General features: G+C 37.3%; 1 protein-coding gene across 3 annotated transcripts in view; it reads left to right on the forward strand.

The window, feature by feature from the left end:
• Window positions 1-12,680, forward strand: part of SNX2 (sorting nexin 2) — a 31,793-nt gene that overhangs the window by 577 nt on the left and 18,536 nt on the right. For 2 of the 3 annotated variants that reach the window (XM_086869053.1, XM_086869054.1), the window contains exon 2: window positions 7,820-7,937. In XM_086869053.1, coding sequence (XP_086725179.1) covers window positions 7,820-7,937 — 118 coding nt within the window. Of the gene's footprint in view, window positions 1-513; window positions 642-7,819; window positions 7,938-12,680 lie in introns of all 3 variants that reach the window. The other variant, XM_086869055.1, reaches the window with a different exon arrangement.

Genomic DNA, 12,680 nt, shown 5'->3' on the forward strand with positions numbered 1-12,680 from the left:
AGTGGATTAATAACGACCCATTTTCTTTGTTTGGCCTCTTTCCGAGGCTTCACTCCATTTCAGTTTGCAAATCTTGCAGAAACTTACTTGTCACTGAGGTTTCTTCCAAGAGAGCCGACGCAGTGCTGGGCTGCGGCGGCTCCTGGGATCTGCTGGGAAAGACGACGAGGAGACATGAGAAATGCTTATGTGTTAATTCCTTATAGTGGGAGCCTTTTTGGCACGTTGTTGTGATCACGTTCCACCTATGTGTCTTGCCAGTATCTTCTGGAAGAACTTTATTCTTCCTGTACACAAATGTCCATTTAAAAAGAAAATGGTTCTTATTCTCTTTTCCTGAAGCGTTTTCTGTCCCTGACCTTTACAGAAATAGGATTGGTGCGTGTTGCTTTGTTTTTGCTCTGGCTGTTTTGTGTCCTTAACAAAAAAAACTGCAGTATACAACGAGGCTTTTAAATGTAATTTAAAGTCACTTGCCTTTTCTCAAGCTTTCTTTTTTCTTTCTTTTTGTAGATGCATTATCTGTGCATTGGTAGAAAAAAGATGTGTGGAAAAAATACACTGAAGGAATAAGAAATGATGTGAATCTGCAGTTGACAAGAATTGCATGAGCAGACTTCTGTGCATCTCTGTGTGACACCGTGTGTATTACTGGAGTCTTTTTCAGTGCACTGAGAAAGACTGCAGTGTAACACAAACAATGTTTTTATTGATGTGGTCTGGGACTAAAGCTGCAGGAGATAAGATAGATCTAGTGTCCAAATCACAGTTACCTTGAGATAAAAAAGTTACTGAAACTCCTCTAACTGCAAACACTAGAAAAGAAACGGGCTTTGTATCAGTTGCTTTGGCTGACAATTCCACTGTGCAGCTTTTTTTATGTACACAGTCTGTTTGGGATAGTCTCTAAGTAGAAAAGGGAAGCCTCTTTGCATAAAAAAAAAAGCTTTTAAAAGCTGTGTCAGTAAGATTTTTTGACATCAGCATTTAGGGCACAGCCTTAATCTTGTGATTTTCCTGCAAATTTGGAAGGAAGAAAATTGACTTTGGACTTCTTACTAGCTTGAATACAAATGGATGGATTCAGTGTATAGAGTACCATAGTCCAGAGAAGAATGATTGTCTCATGATGTGGGCCTAGTTAAACTTTTGTCATGAGTGTTACTTTAATCTGGTAAATATTTATGGACAAACTGATTATAGATGGCAGTGGGAGTTGTATAGTAACAACAGAATGGTGTCATCATTTTTGTAGTTAATCATATATTTGTTTGCTGGTACTAGAAGTTGGGAGTGTGGCAAGAGACACTGAGGTCCAAACCCAACTTACATGAGGGCTTTGGTACTTTGGAAGGGTTCCCAAATGGTTTATCTTGGAGCTGTCCATTTGCTTTTAGCATGATTAATTTCAGTCCCTTCCTATTTTATCTTGCTTTCATTCTCTTTGCAGTTCACAAAATGTGTGCTGTGCCTTTCCTGCCTATAATTTGATTGTGCAGTGGAAAAGCTGTATGGTTTCTAATACATCTTTCAAATACCTTCCATATTAACAAAGTCTCCATTGGGAAAACACAGGCTAAGTGCTTTTGACAAAATATACATTCAGTGTATATTACGAATGGCAAATATAGCCATTTAAATACAGCTATAAAATATGCAAATATAGCATTTAAATACAGAGTCTTAGTTACTTCAGTGCCTTCAAATGGAGAATATTGTGAGATTCAAGTTGAATTCTCTAATGTTTAGAAAAAAGATGGAGTTTTAACTTTCTCTGTGCATGTTGTAAAAAAGTTAATGTCTTTAACACTCAATTGTAGAAAATAAAACGTTAGAAAGATCTCACTGAGCTGTAACACCTGGGATTTCTGGAGTGCAGTGGAAATACATTATAGGACTTGAAAATCTGCTTTGTGGCAGAGAATGAGAACTCTTCCTTCCTATGCTCTTAGGACACCAGTAAACTGGGAACTAGGTTGGGCAGCAACTTGTGTGAGCTGATGGGATGCTCGTTTTATTGTCAGGTATCCACAGTGCCTATGAGTAGTAGAATGAGAATGATTATTTTGTTTTCATTGTGCCAGCTGTATTTTGAGTGTGGACAACTGCCTCTCTTACATTCAAGGTTACTAAGAGGTTACCATTTAGCTGGCAGAGTAGCTTTCATTAGTGAGAACAGCCAGGATGAATCATGTAAATGGTTTAAGCCAGAATTGCATTTACAGTGATAATGAGTGGTGAGTTCCATGCTAGTTATTATATATATCTGCTGGTTGGTATCTGCAGTGCTCTCCTAGGTATCAGGTTTTTGTAGCTCAGTGTCTTCCTGATACCTAGGCAGACTTGTCTACTTGCTAAAATTTCAAGTGCATGGATTTTAGTGGTGGTGTTTTGTGCTTGTTTGTGTTTTTTTGGGGGGGTTTTGGGGGTGTTTTTTTTGTTGTTGGTTGGTTTTTGTTTGGTTTGTTTTGGTTTTTTGGTTGTTGTTCAGTTTTGTTTTTTTTAAAAGACTGTCCATAATATGCACTGCAAGAGGTTCTGGAAGTTAGCTGTGCATTGTGAGAAGGATCACTCCCTATTATAAGTCTAATGAACAAACTGCTAATTTGCTGTCTGTGTCCTCTGCTGCCATTAGAAGGGTCCACAAACAACTATATGAAAGTCAAATTTGGTGACATGTGTAAGATATATGTTGATTTTCTGAAAAAATGGCCTGTTCACTGTTACTCTTTTCACCATTTGTACCTTCTTCCTCCTCCATGCACCAGTCTTTGTCACCTTCTTTATTTATATGTTGCACCATTTCTTATTTCATTTTCCCTAAACTTCTCACATATCTCTCTATTGCTAGTCTGTCTTTTCTGAAGGTGCCATGTGAACACAGAAACCAAGGTTGCCACCTACTTACTCAAACAGTATTTATATTCCCATACTCCTGTCCATTGGTGGGGCTTTTTATAATGGAAAAATACATGGAGGAACTTGAAAATAATCAGTGAGCAGTAGATGTGGTAATTTATCAAGGACTGTCATTTAGGCAGGGTGTGGAATAATCTCATTGCCAGTTGATCAGTTTATGTCAAAGATCTGCAATATCCATTTGGTTTTACACATGAGCCAAAACACTAGATAGCCACAGAAGTCCAGATAGCTTTAATGATATTCATTCAGTTTAACAGTGGCCATTACTGAGGATGCAGTAAAGCTCCCATTGGAATATCAGAGAGGAAAGTACTAAGTCCTTCAATACTGTACTATGCCTTTGCAGCAAGCTAAGTCTGTATCCAAGATTAACTGGTGTAATTCTACTGAAAATGTGTGTCTCGTTGCTTGATGTTAAATCCTGGCTGTAGTGGAAGTATGTGGAAATTCATTCCAAGGTGGCTGCTTGTGTTGTCTTCCTTTCTGCTGCAAATGACACTGTCCTTCTGTTGAGCCTTTTATCTCTGCCCATGCTGTTATTTGTGAGCTCCTGTAACCTTGTTTCAGACAATGAGCTGGATTAACCTGAACAACTAGAATATTATAATGGCCACCTTTTGTCAGCCTTCTGTGTTTTGACTGAAGGAAGCTAGGAGGGGCTCATGCAAGCAGAACTAGTTTGGGGGGTACCGTGCTATTAGGAAAAAATAAGATGTCCAAACGTCTAGAACTATATAATTTCAGCCAGCAGAAAATGCAAGATCTTTTTCTTGTTTCTGCAAAAGTCAGAGCTCTAAAATACTTGGTTAGTGCCTCCAGATGTAACGAGCAACAGAAGAACAGAAATTTGAGCTTGTTACTGACACTGTAAATTGGGTCCATGAGAATTTTACCAGAAACTTGTTTTCAAGAAAAAAAAGGCAGGATGCTGACTGTACTGCAAGCCTGGATATCCTGGCCAGTGAGTATCTTGACTATTGGAGGCTTCAAACCTTCACCTCACTCAGGACTTGTTCAGAAATTTCACAGCTGTGTACATTTCAGGAAATTGATGTATTTGTGACATTTTGTGAATCCTTGGCAATGAGTAAGTTTAAAGTTTCTAAAGAGCAGTGCTATTTGTCTGGGCCATGAGGGTTTTGTTAGTCTTATCTCCATTTCTTGTCTTATACAGAGATTTTCACTGCACTAACTACTAACTCCTGTGGCAGCCATTTTCATTGGCCATTTTAGCAGTATTTTGTAGAGATACAAAAGCAAAGTTAGGGTCCTGTCTTTAACCTCTCTTCTATAGAAGACTGTCACTGAAACAGCTTAATATATTATTTGCATGCATGTGTACTTTTTTGGTTTTTGAGAGGCTGGATGGACTTTCTGACCCTCTGGCTGTGCAGAATAATCAGATTATTAGAAATTATTGACTCCGTTTTTGATATATAAGGGCTGTGCCTTGCTGGGTTTTTGTAGTTCCCTGAAAGGTCCATTTTGAAGAGATTATACTTCATTGCAAAACTCTTGAACAAGCTGAACAATGCAGTGTTCAGACAATGAATATTTTTTAAGATGCTTCTACACATTGTCTTTTTCTTATAAAGTCACAACTCTTAGTGAATGTATTTAAGCCCATTCTTAATTCATCTTGTCTGAGAACTCAGCTGTTTAAAAGGACCAAAGAGCCACAGAAAGATAAATGGACCAGTAGAGACCTTATTCACATGTCAGCTTATTGGAGTTTATTTCCGTGTGGAATTCATGACTCCCCATGGCATGGGAGAGAAGAATTGCAAGCGTAAAAATGGGAAGACCAGTGGACAGAGATGAAGAGAATTTAATGAGTAGAGTAAAAGTTGCATGTGTAAGCAATATAAGGAATTTATTCAACTTTTCCATGGGCAGGCCTGTGCTTAACTATCTACAGGAAGAGAGAATTGTAATGGTGGCTTAGACAAATGTTGTAACTCCAGATATCCTCTCCATCCTCCTTCACCATAGCTTTGCTGAGCATGATTTTACAAGGTGTGGGATATCCCTCTGGTCAGCTTTGCCCTTCAGCTTTCTGAGGTGCCCATAAGGTCTGTTTGAGTCCTCACCTTTTGCAAATACTCTCATATGAAATTTGGAGAAAGCTGTCTGTAACTGCTCTACTAACTGCAGCTATGAAGCTTGGTATCCAGTGAAGAAATACTGCCTTTCTTTAGCTGTGCCATTGGAGAGGATCTTTCCTGTTTTAGTAACAGAAAGAGACTTGGTGGCATGTATTTATAGGCATTCTTAGAGGAATCTGTATCTTTCTTTAAAGTGGGAATGTCTCTGACCTTTGTTAACTTCTAACTTTAGGCATGCAAATTTTGCTGTGGGTTGATCAGATTTAAGTGTTCAAAGTGAATTTGTTGTCTGATAGAATAGTTTTGTGATTATTAGCCAGGTTGTGCTGGTTTTGCATTAATTTGTGTTTGGTGAAGAGGGAAGCTTATAGTACTACAGGTATAGTCAAAAATAATAATTAGTAACCAAAATAGCTACTTCTGATAAAACTGAGAAGATAGACTGAGAGAATAGCTTGAAGGTGTAAGTGTTCTCCAAGTGTTCTTTTCCACCATTCATTAAGCAAGAGCATAATTAAGTGATAATTAAGTGAAGCAGAAAGCTGATGTGCTATAGGGAAGGCTTTCTTCCCTGTGACTGTCTGTAGTAGAGCTGTTTTTCATGGCAATGACTTGACAAGCACAAACCTATTCTTTGTCTGTGGCAGTGTGGGACTCCCCCCATGTGTCCTTAAAATTCAGTCTATCAAAATGTAAATGCATTGCTGTTCAAGGCTGACTAACAGCAAAACTGGTTTGGAATGAGAACCTGTGATGTTTCAGTGAAGAACTGCTTTGCTGATAAAACTTTAAACTTCTTGAACCTTAAGCATTGAGAAATCAAGAATTTCCATGCTCTTCTGTTTTAGTTGAAATACAAGGTGTTGAACTTGTGCTGGCTGTAGAGACAGAAATACGCTACTCCTGAGTTGTGAAATTGCTTAAAACCTTCAGCTGTTACATGTAACACATATATACTCTCAGTTGTAAAATAACTGAAATGTCAATTGCTGTGGTTTTCTTGCATTTAGCTCACTTAATCTAAATTGTTGCAAGTCTCGTAATACAATTGAAAGAGTTGAGTTTTATCTCCTTATGATGCTTCACAGAGTCTTCACAGGGTGGACAAATATACCTTTATTACCACAGAGCACTCTGTTACCTGTGGGATCATTTTGGCATTCGTTTCATATGAGATGAGAAGTGTTCATGTGACTAGTGGATTGGTTCCTTACAAGGTTATGAACTCTACTACCTACATACAGTTTCTAAGTGTTCCTTCTTTGATGTTCTTTGCAGGCTCTAGGGCAATATCGTGCCAAGAGTTTGATAGACTGCTCCTTTTGCTATTCATCACTTTGGTTTGTTTCTGACTTCCCCATGTTGTATGTGAGCTTTTCAGGGAGTGGCTGCTTCTGGCAAAAGGAAGGAGATGTGATCTCTTCTGTCATTTGAACAGATCAGTTCATTGTTGCAACCAAAAAGATTTAGATTCTGCTGATTTTGGCTGGGTTAGAGTTAATTTTCTTCACTGTGACTAGAATGAGACCGTGTTTTGGATTTGTGCTGAGCACAGCACTGTTAATACAGAGATGCGTTTGTTATTGCTGAGCAGGGCTTACACAGAGCCAAGGCCTTCTCTGCTGTTTGTACTTCCACAGTGGTGAGGAAATTGGGAGTGCATGGAAGGCTGGGTGGAGACACAGGTGGGACACCAGCTGACCAAAGGGATATTCCAGATCATGTGACACCATGCTCTGTACATAAAGTGGGGGGGAGAAGGAAGAAAACCAGTTATAAGGAAGGCTTCTGCTTTATTTATGAATATGAAAATACAATCTGGACAGACTTTTTCAGTGACTTTTCAGTATTTTTCCGTCTTCTTTTTTTTTTTTAACCTTTTCTAGTTTACGGTGTCCTTTAAAGTGTAGCCTTAAATATCTAGTGTCTTTTTAAAACATGCATGCATCCATGAATAAATATGCTGTTGTTGAAAACTCCTTAGCTAGCTATCCTGGATGAAGTTGTGAGACATGAGTTTTGCAAATTTTCTGGTAGTAAAACAGTAAACACAGTTGATACTTTTTCAAAAAAGAAAAATTCAGTATTTTCTAACTGAAGCACTGATCTTCAATTATTCATGTATTTATTTTGTAAGTAAGCTATTCATTTGGTGGCCCAGGTTCAATATTGCTTTAATTTCCCTGAGTGTCTTCAACAGGGCAAGTTCTAGTCTTCAGTGAATAAAATAATTGTATCTGTGGCAAGCCCAGCTTCTATGTACAGTACAATGTGATCCTCTGATCCTCTGTGGCAGTAATCCTGTTGCAAAGCTGTCAAAATTTCTTACAGCTCCAAGCATCCTTATATTAATTGGATGGCATTAATGCATTCTTTTCAATCATAGAGCACTAGGAGATTTTGTTACTGATTTCTGGGTATGTACAAATTCAGATTTAAAATCCAAGCCTTTCCAGGAAAAACCTAATCCTCAAATTACATTTGGCATTACTAATAAACTTACTCTACATAATTCTTTAGCAGCTTTTGTTTCACATTAATTAAACTTGAAGAAACTGTTGACTGTTCTTTATTTCAAATGAAGAAATTTTAAGAGCTGTTGACTTGCTTATATCTTTTATTCATTGTTGCTGTGCTAGGAATAGGAAATGGAAATAGCTGACAGGATTTCCTTTTTGTACATCTTTTGCTTGTTTGCAATGAAAGAATGTTGCAATAGTTGTTACATGTTACACATGGCAACTGGCTCTTCTAATTTTTTTTTGTTTTTTTGGGTTTTTTTTTGGAAACAGTCAAGTCCTTCATCTCCAGAGCCAGCAAGTCTTCCTGCAGAAGACCTCAGCACAAACTCCAATGGTCCAAAGCCATCAGAAATCATGCTGGATGGTGACAGAGAAGACCTCTTTGCTGGTAATGACCATTTTCTTCTAGTGTGCCTGCACAAACCCTTTCATCCTTGGACTGAAAGAAATGTGCTTTTCTGAGGGGGAGGAAATCTTACAAGTAGTTTGACAGTGTTGTATAGTTTTTCTTCTTGTGAAAAAATGTTGTTAGTTAAGTTTGTTTATGAGTTTCTCAGTGGTGTGTACTGTCAGAGTGTAGTATGGGAGTGTTGAGCTGGTCACTAACATCTGCTGACAGTAAGAATAGTCTTTATCATTCTGTGATTCAAAATGTTCAAATGTTTGTGTGGAAATGCATGACTTAAGTTCCTTTCTTGTTTTCTACTTAATAATCATGCATAAACTGTCATAGTCCTTTTTCCAATGATAAAAGAGAGAGATAATTCAGATTGTATGGCAAGCATTTCCTTCTTAATACTCCTGTTTTAATGTAAAGGTAACAAACTGGCACATGGGACCAGTCCTATCATTTCACTGCATGGTTGTGTCTCTGACAGTTAATAGTATTGCATGCTTTAAAAAAAGATGTGAAAATTCTGATAAGTGATCTGTTAATAGACAGAATGTTTCTAAAGCTTCATATATCAGCTGCTACTTCAGTGTCAGTTTTCAACTATTCTAACATGGGTTATTGTTGCTGTCAATTAGAGTTGTAAGAAAATTAACTATTCAAGAAAGGAAGTGTAATATTTGGAATATATTATGTGCATAAGATGGTTCTGAATATTATGTCTCAATACTATAATTTTCCCTATTACTTTATATTGAGTTAGTCAATTGACAGTCTGCTTTGAATGCAGTCATCTCATCTTCATTGATTATCTAATGTAATAATTCCAAAAGAAACTTTATAACCTTTAGTTCTGGGTTATTTTGTGTAAATGCATACACATGCCCATTACATTTGCTCTAAACTTATGTAATTTGTATTTCCATATATTTGAATTTACTTGTTCATGACACTGTTAGAATGCATTGACTAGTTTAGTACCACTCTGAAAGTGTTTTAAGAGAAAAAAGGAATAAAGGATAGAGGGATAATCTTAATTTTTTCTGTGTTTGATTTGCATTACAACTTACAAAGACAGTAAGTGCTTTAGCAATGAAGTTTTCTAGTTCTGTTCAGTAGTTTGGTTATTTAGCTTCAGTATATAAAGCCAACTTTTTATAACCATAGAGCCATCTGGAGTGGATATTTTAAGGAAGCCAGTTCTCCTTTGGATAATATTAAGAAAAGAAAAAAGGAGACTGGAGTAAATATTTAGGGGAGTCAGACAGAAGGAACAAATGTTTGCAGTCAGATTGTTTCAGCTGAAATGAATGCTGTGAGAATAACACATGGAATTGATTTAATGAGTTTGGGTTTTGCCATGTAGGACATTCTCTTAAATGTTTGCAGCACTGAACTGAAGGCATCTAACACTGCATGTCCACCTCAGCTGAGACTGGTCTTTTAAAGCTCAATTTATAGTAGAGAGTGTGTCTTATACTCTCAAATAGAGGAAAAAACAAATGTGATTTATGGAGCATGAGATAAAATACGATGTTTTTCACAGTTTCCTGTTCTAAGCAAGAAGTCTGTATAATGCAGTTTAACCCAAGTCATGAACTTCTGTGTTTGTGTCACTGTCATACCAAAATGGTGTTCTGAAAAACTGTGTTGCATTTATTTTCCATTATTGTGCACTCACAAGTATAACTATTCTTTCTTAGGACTGTTTTGCTAGACAGTATAGAAACAGCGTGAGAAAGGCGAGATACCAAATTTCTTCCTTCCAGCATTATTGCATAAGTCTGGCTTTCTAGGAAAGTGAGTGTGGCAGGGTTTTTCTTTGATGTGTTGAAATTCCAAAGAATCTTAACTTGACACAGCTTATAGGAAATGGAGAGGAGAAAAAATGAAGCTCCATAGCTTTATAACTTTGGTTGTTTCTTCATGTTGAATTACTAGACACTTTAAAATCCGGGTAAAGGAAATCCTGTTTGTGGCTCCTGAATAGAGACATTGCCATTCTTCAGGGTCAGAAATAATTATAGTTTTTCAGACATGTAAAAAATGTGATGGTATGCCCCTCTAGCTGTTGTAGACTTTTTCATTGCTCCACCTCATATTCCAACCTAATAGAAAAGGAGGTGAAGCAGTACAAATTTTCTGTACTGCTTTAATGCAGGACAGAACCTGGGAAATGGTTTATGCTTTTTTGATTATGCTTAAAACCACTTTGCTATTATGTTTCTGTGACAGCTACAGAATAATATGTGCAATATAATTATTCTTAAACTTGTCTTCGGCAACTCATAGCTGAATTATTAAAATAGGGTTTAAAAAATGGAAGAAATTAGTTTTCCTGCTGTCATTGGAGATGAGTAAATTTTGCTGCATTGTTGTGGTTCTTGGTTCTGTGGCAAACCAAAGTGTCTTGCTAAACTCACTTAAAAACTTCCACCCTTAGAATAAAAGTCACTATGTTGATTCTTTGGCCAGAAGAATTAGTTTATCTTACCATATAGAGCTCTTGTACACAGAATATAATGGTCAGTCATGAGGCAATGTTAGGTATATCTTGAGGAATCTGGATATATATCTTAAAGCTTGGTTGTTAATAGCCTGCTATTGCACAATGAAGAGCTAGATACTGAACTGGTCTTCCAAAATGTCGACCCAAAGGTCAGTGTATAGCTGCACAAATATGCCATTGACTGCCCATGAGGGGCATACCTGTCTGTGCCTTCTCCCTCTGGTGCTCATGGAACATGATCTTCATAGAAGTTCACTAGATGGTGAACTCATCTTTGAAGTTTTATCAGTGTTCTGTCGCCTTCTTCAAAAAAGTGGAAAATCGTAATTTTTCCTCTCCTCTGTCAGGCAGAAGATTCCTGTTTTTATACTCTGAGATGTGTTTGGGAATGGATCATGTTATGGAAATGTGTAGCTGTTGTGTCGTGAGGAAAAGTCACTGTGTTGGTGGCTGGGGTGATGTTTGTTTTCATTGGGCTATTTTTTGTTTTGGTGGTGTTTTGTCTTTTTCAGTTTTGTGGGTTTTTTGTTTTTTTTTTTTTTTTTGCTTTAGGCTTTTTTTTCTCAGGATTTGAGACAGAAAAGGTGGTGGTAATTCTCTGATCCAGACAAGATATGTTCTTCAGACCCATCTGAACAGAAAAGCTTCTAGCTAACAGTATCTGTCAGGCTGTTGTCATGTCTGATGTGGAGAGTTTGTGCAAATGCCTTGCTGCTTCTTAGAATCTGCTTTGTTCAGTTATTATGCAAAAAATAAATGCATGAAAGCTTGTGAACCTACAGTTTTGAAATCAGAAGGTGGTTATTTTAGTATCTGACTGTTGTGTTAAAACTATTTCTGTTCTCATTAAGGTTAGGCTTCTGGTATAACAATAAGGACCATGGACTATGAGTTGGGTGTGGTAATTCTTACAGTCAGTTCAGTTAAGTCTCTGAAATGTTGCTGTGCCCAAAGAAGCCTTTTTTTTTTAATAGTTTGTCCTCTGTTCTGCATAACAGCTTCTACTTAAGCTTACTGCCAAATTAATATGTTCGCATGGGCAAACTTTCAAAGATAATAAACCAATTTAATCATTCAAGCTATGTCAGGATGTTAAAGGTCTGACATTTGGAAGTGTGACTAGTAAAAATAACTTGGGGCTGAAGTGAGCTGCTGGTGAGGAATTGCAAACTTGCATTTTCTGAGATAGTTCACAAAAACTGCTGGTGAAAAATAAAGAAACAAGCTCTGTGTAATTCTGAGATTAAACCCCATGCTTGAGTGTTGATAGGAACTTGTTGTGGTTGGCTGTTGAATGTTAATTAAGCATATGTAGTTGTCTCCTACAGCAGAATTACATGTCTTCATGTTCTTTTGGAGCTAAGCAACTTGACAGTGATCCCTAACAAAAAGACTGTTTATGGATGGTAAAATATGTATTTATGTGTAGCAGTCTGCTCTATTAGATTGGTGGCAGTTCTTGATATGTTCTGATAACTCCCATAGCTGATATTAAGTGTTGAATCTCAGTGTTTTCTTCCCAAAAGATGGAGAGCAGTTGCTTGCCGCTAAGCAAGTACCAACTATCCTGGAAAAGAAGACATCTAGATTTCATTTTTCATGCTAATAACAATACTGAATATTTTAAAAACCAAACAAAACCCACACAAGCACACCAAACCTCTGAAACCCAAAACCAATAATAAACTACACCACAAAACCACAACTTCATGCTAAGTTTTCAGGTGAAGATATAAAATGAATAGGTTAAGCAAATGTTTCTGGAAGTGCCATAGTTTCTATTGCGAAGCCTACCAAACCAATGTCTCCATGGGGAAAAAAACCACACCTGCAAAACAAGCAGAAGAATTATCAATAAAACCTTTTAATCAGACCGTGTTATCTGATTACTCAAAGTAAAGGGATATAGGTAAGAAGCATAAATGCCAGAGTTCATCGGAAGAAACGTATTTAGTTTCATTTACTTCAGCTCATGTACTACTTGGAGACTGCTGCTCTGAGGGGGAAAAATAGCTAGAAGTTAGAACCTGCTGTTTTATATAAAGCTAATGCTTCTTTTTCTGTTCAGAATCCTTGAGTACTTTTGTTTTAAACAAAAAGTGCATTAACTTTCTTCCGTCTAGCTCAGTCCCATCATCCTCTTCCTTATCTTTTCCATGTCATGCTTCTAGATTTGCATAATGTCTGGAGGCATGCCAGACCTGGGGTAAGAGGTAACAAGAGGGAGAATG

The sequence above is a fragment of the Cyanistes caeruleus genome, chromosome Z (assembly GCF_971803275.1).
Source record: "Cyanistes caeruleus chromosome Z, bCyaCae1.hap1.1, whole genome shotgun sequence".
Lineage (NCBI taxonomy): Eukaryota > Metazoa > Chordata > Aves > Passeriformes > Paridae > Cyanistes > Cyanistes caeruleus.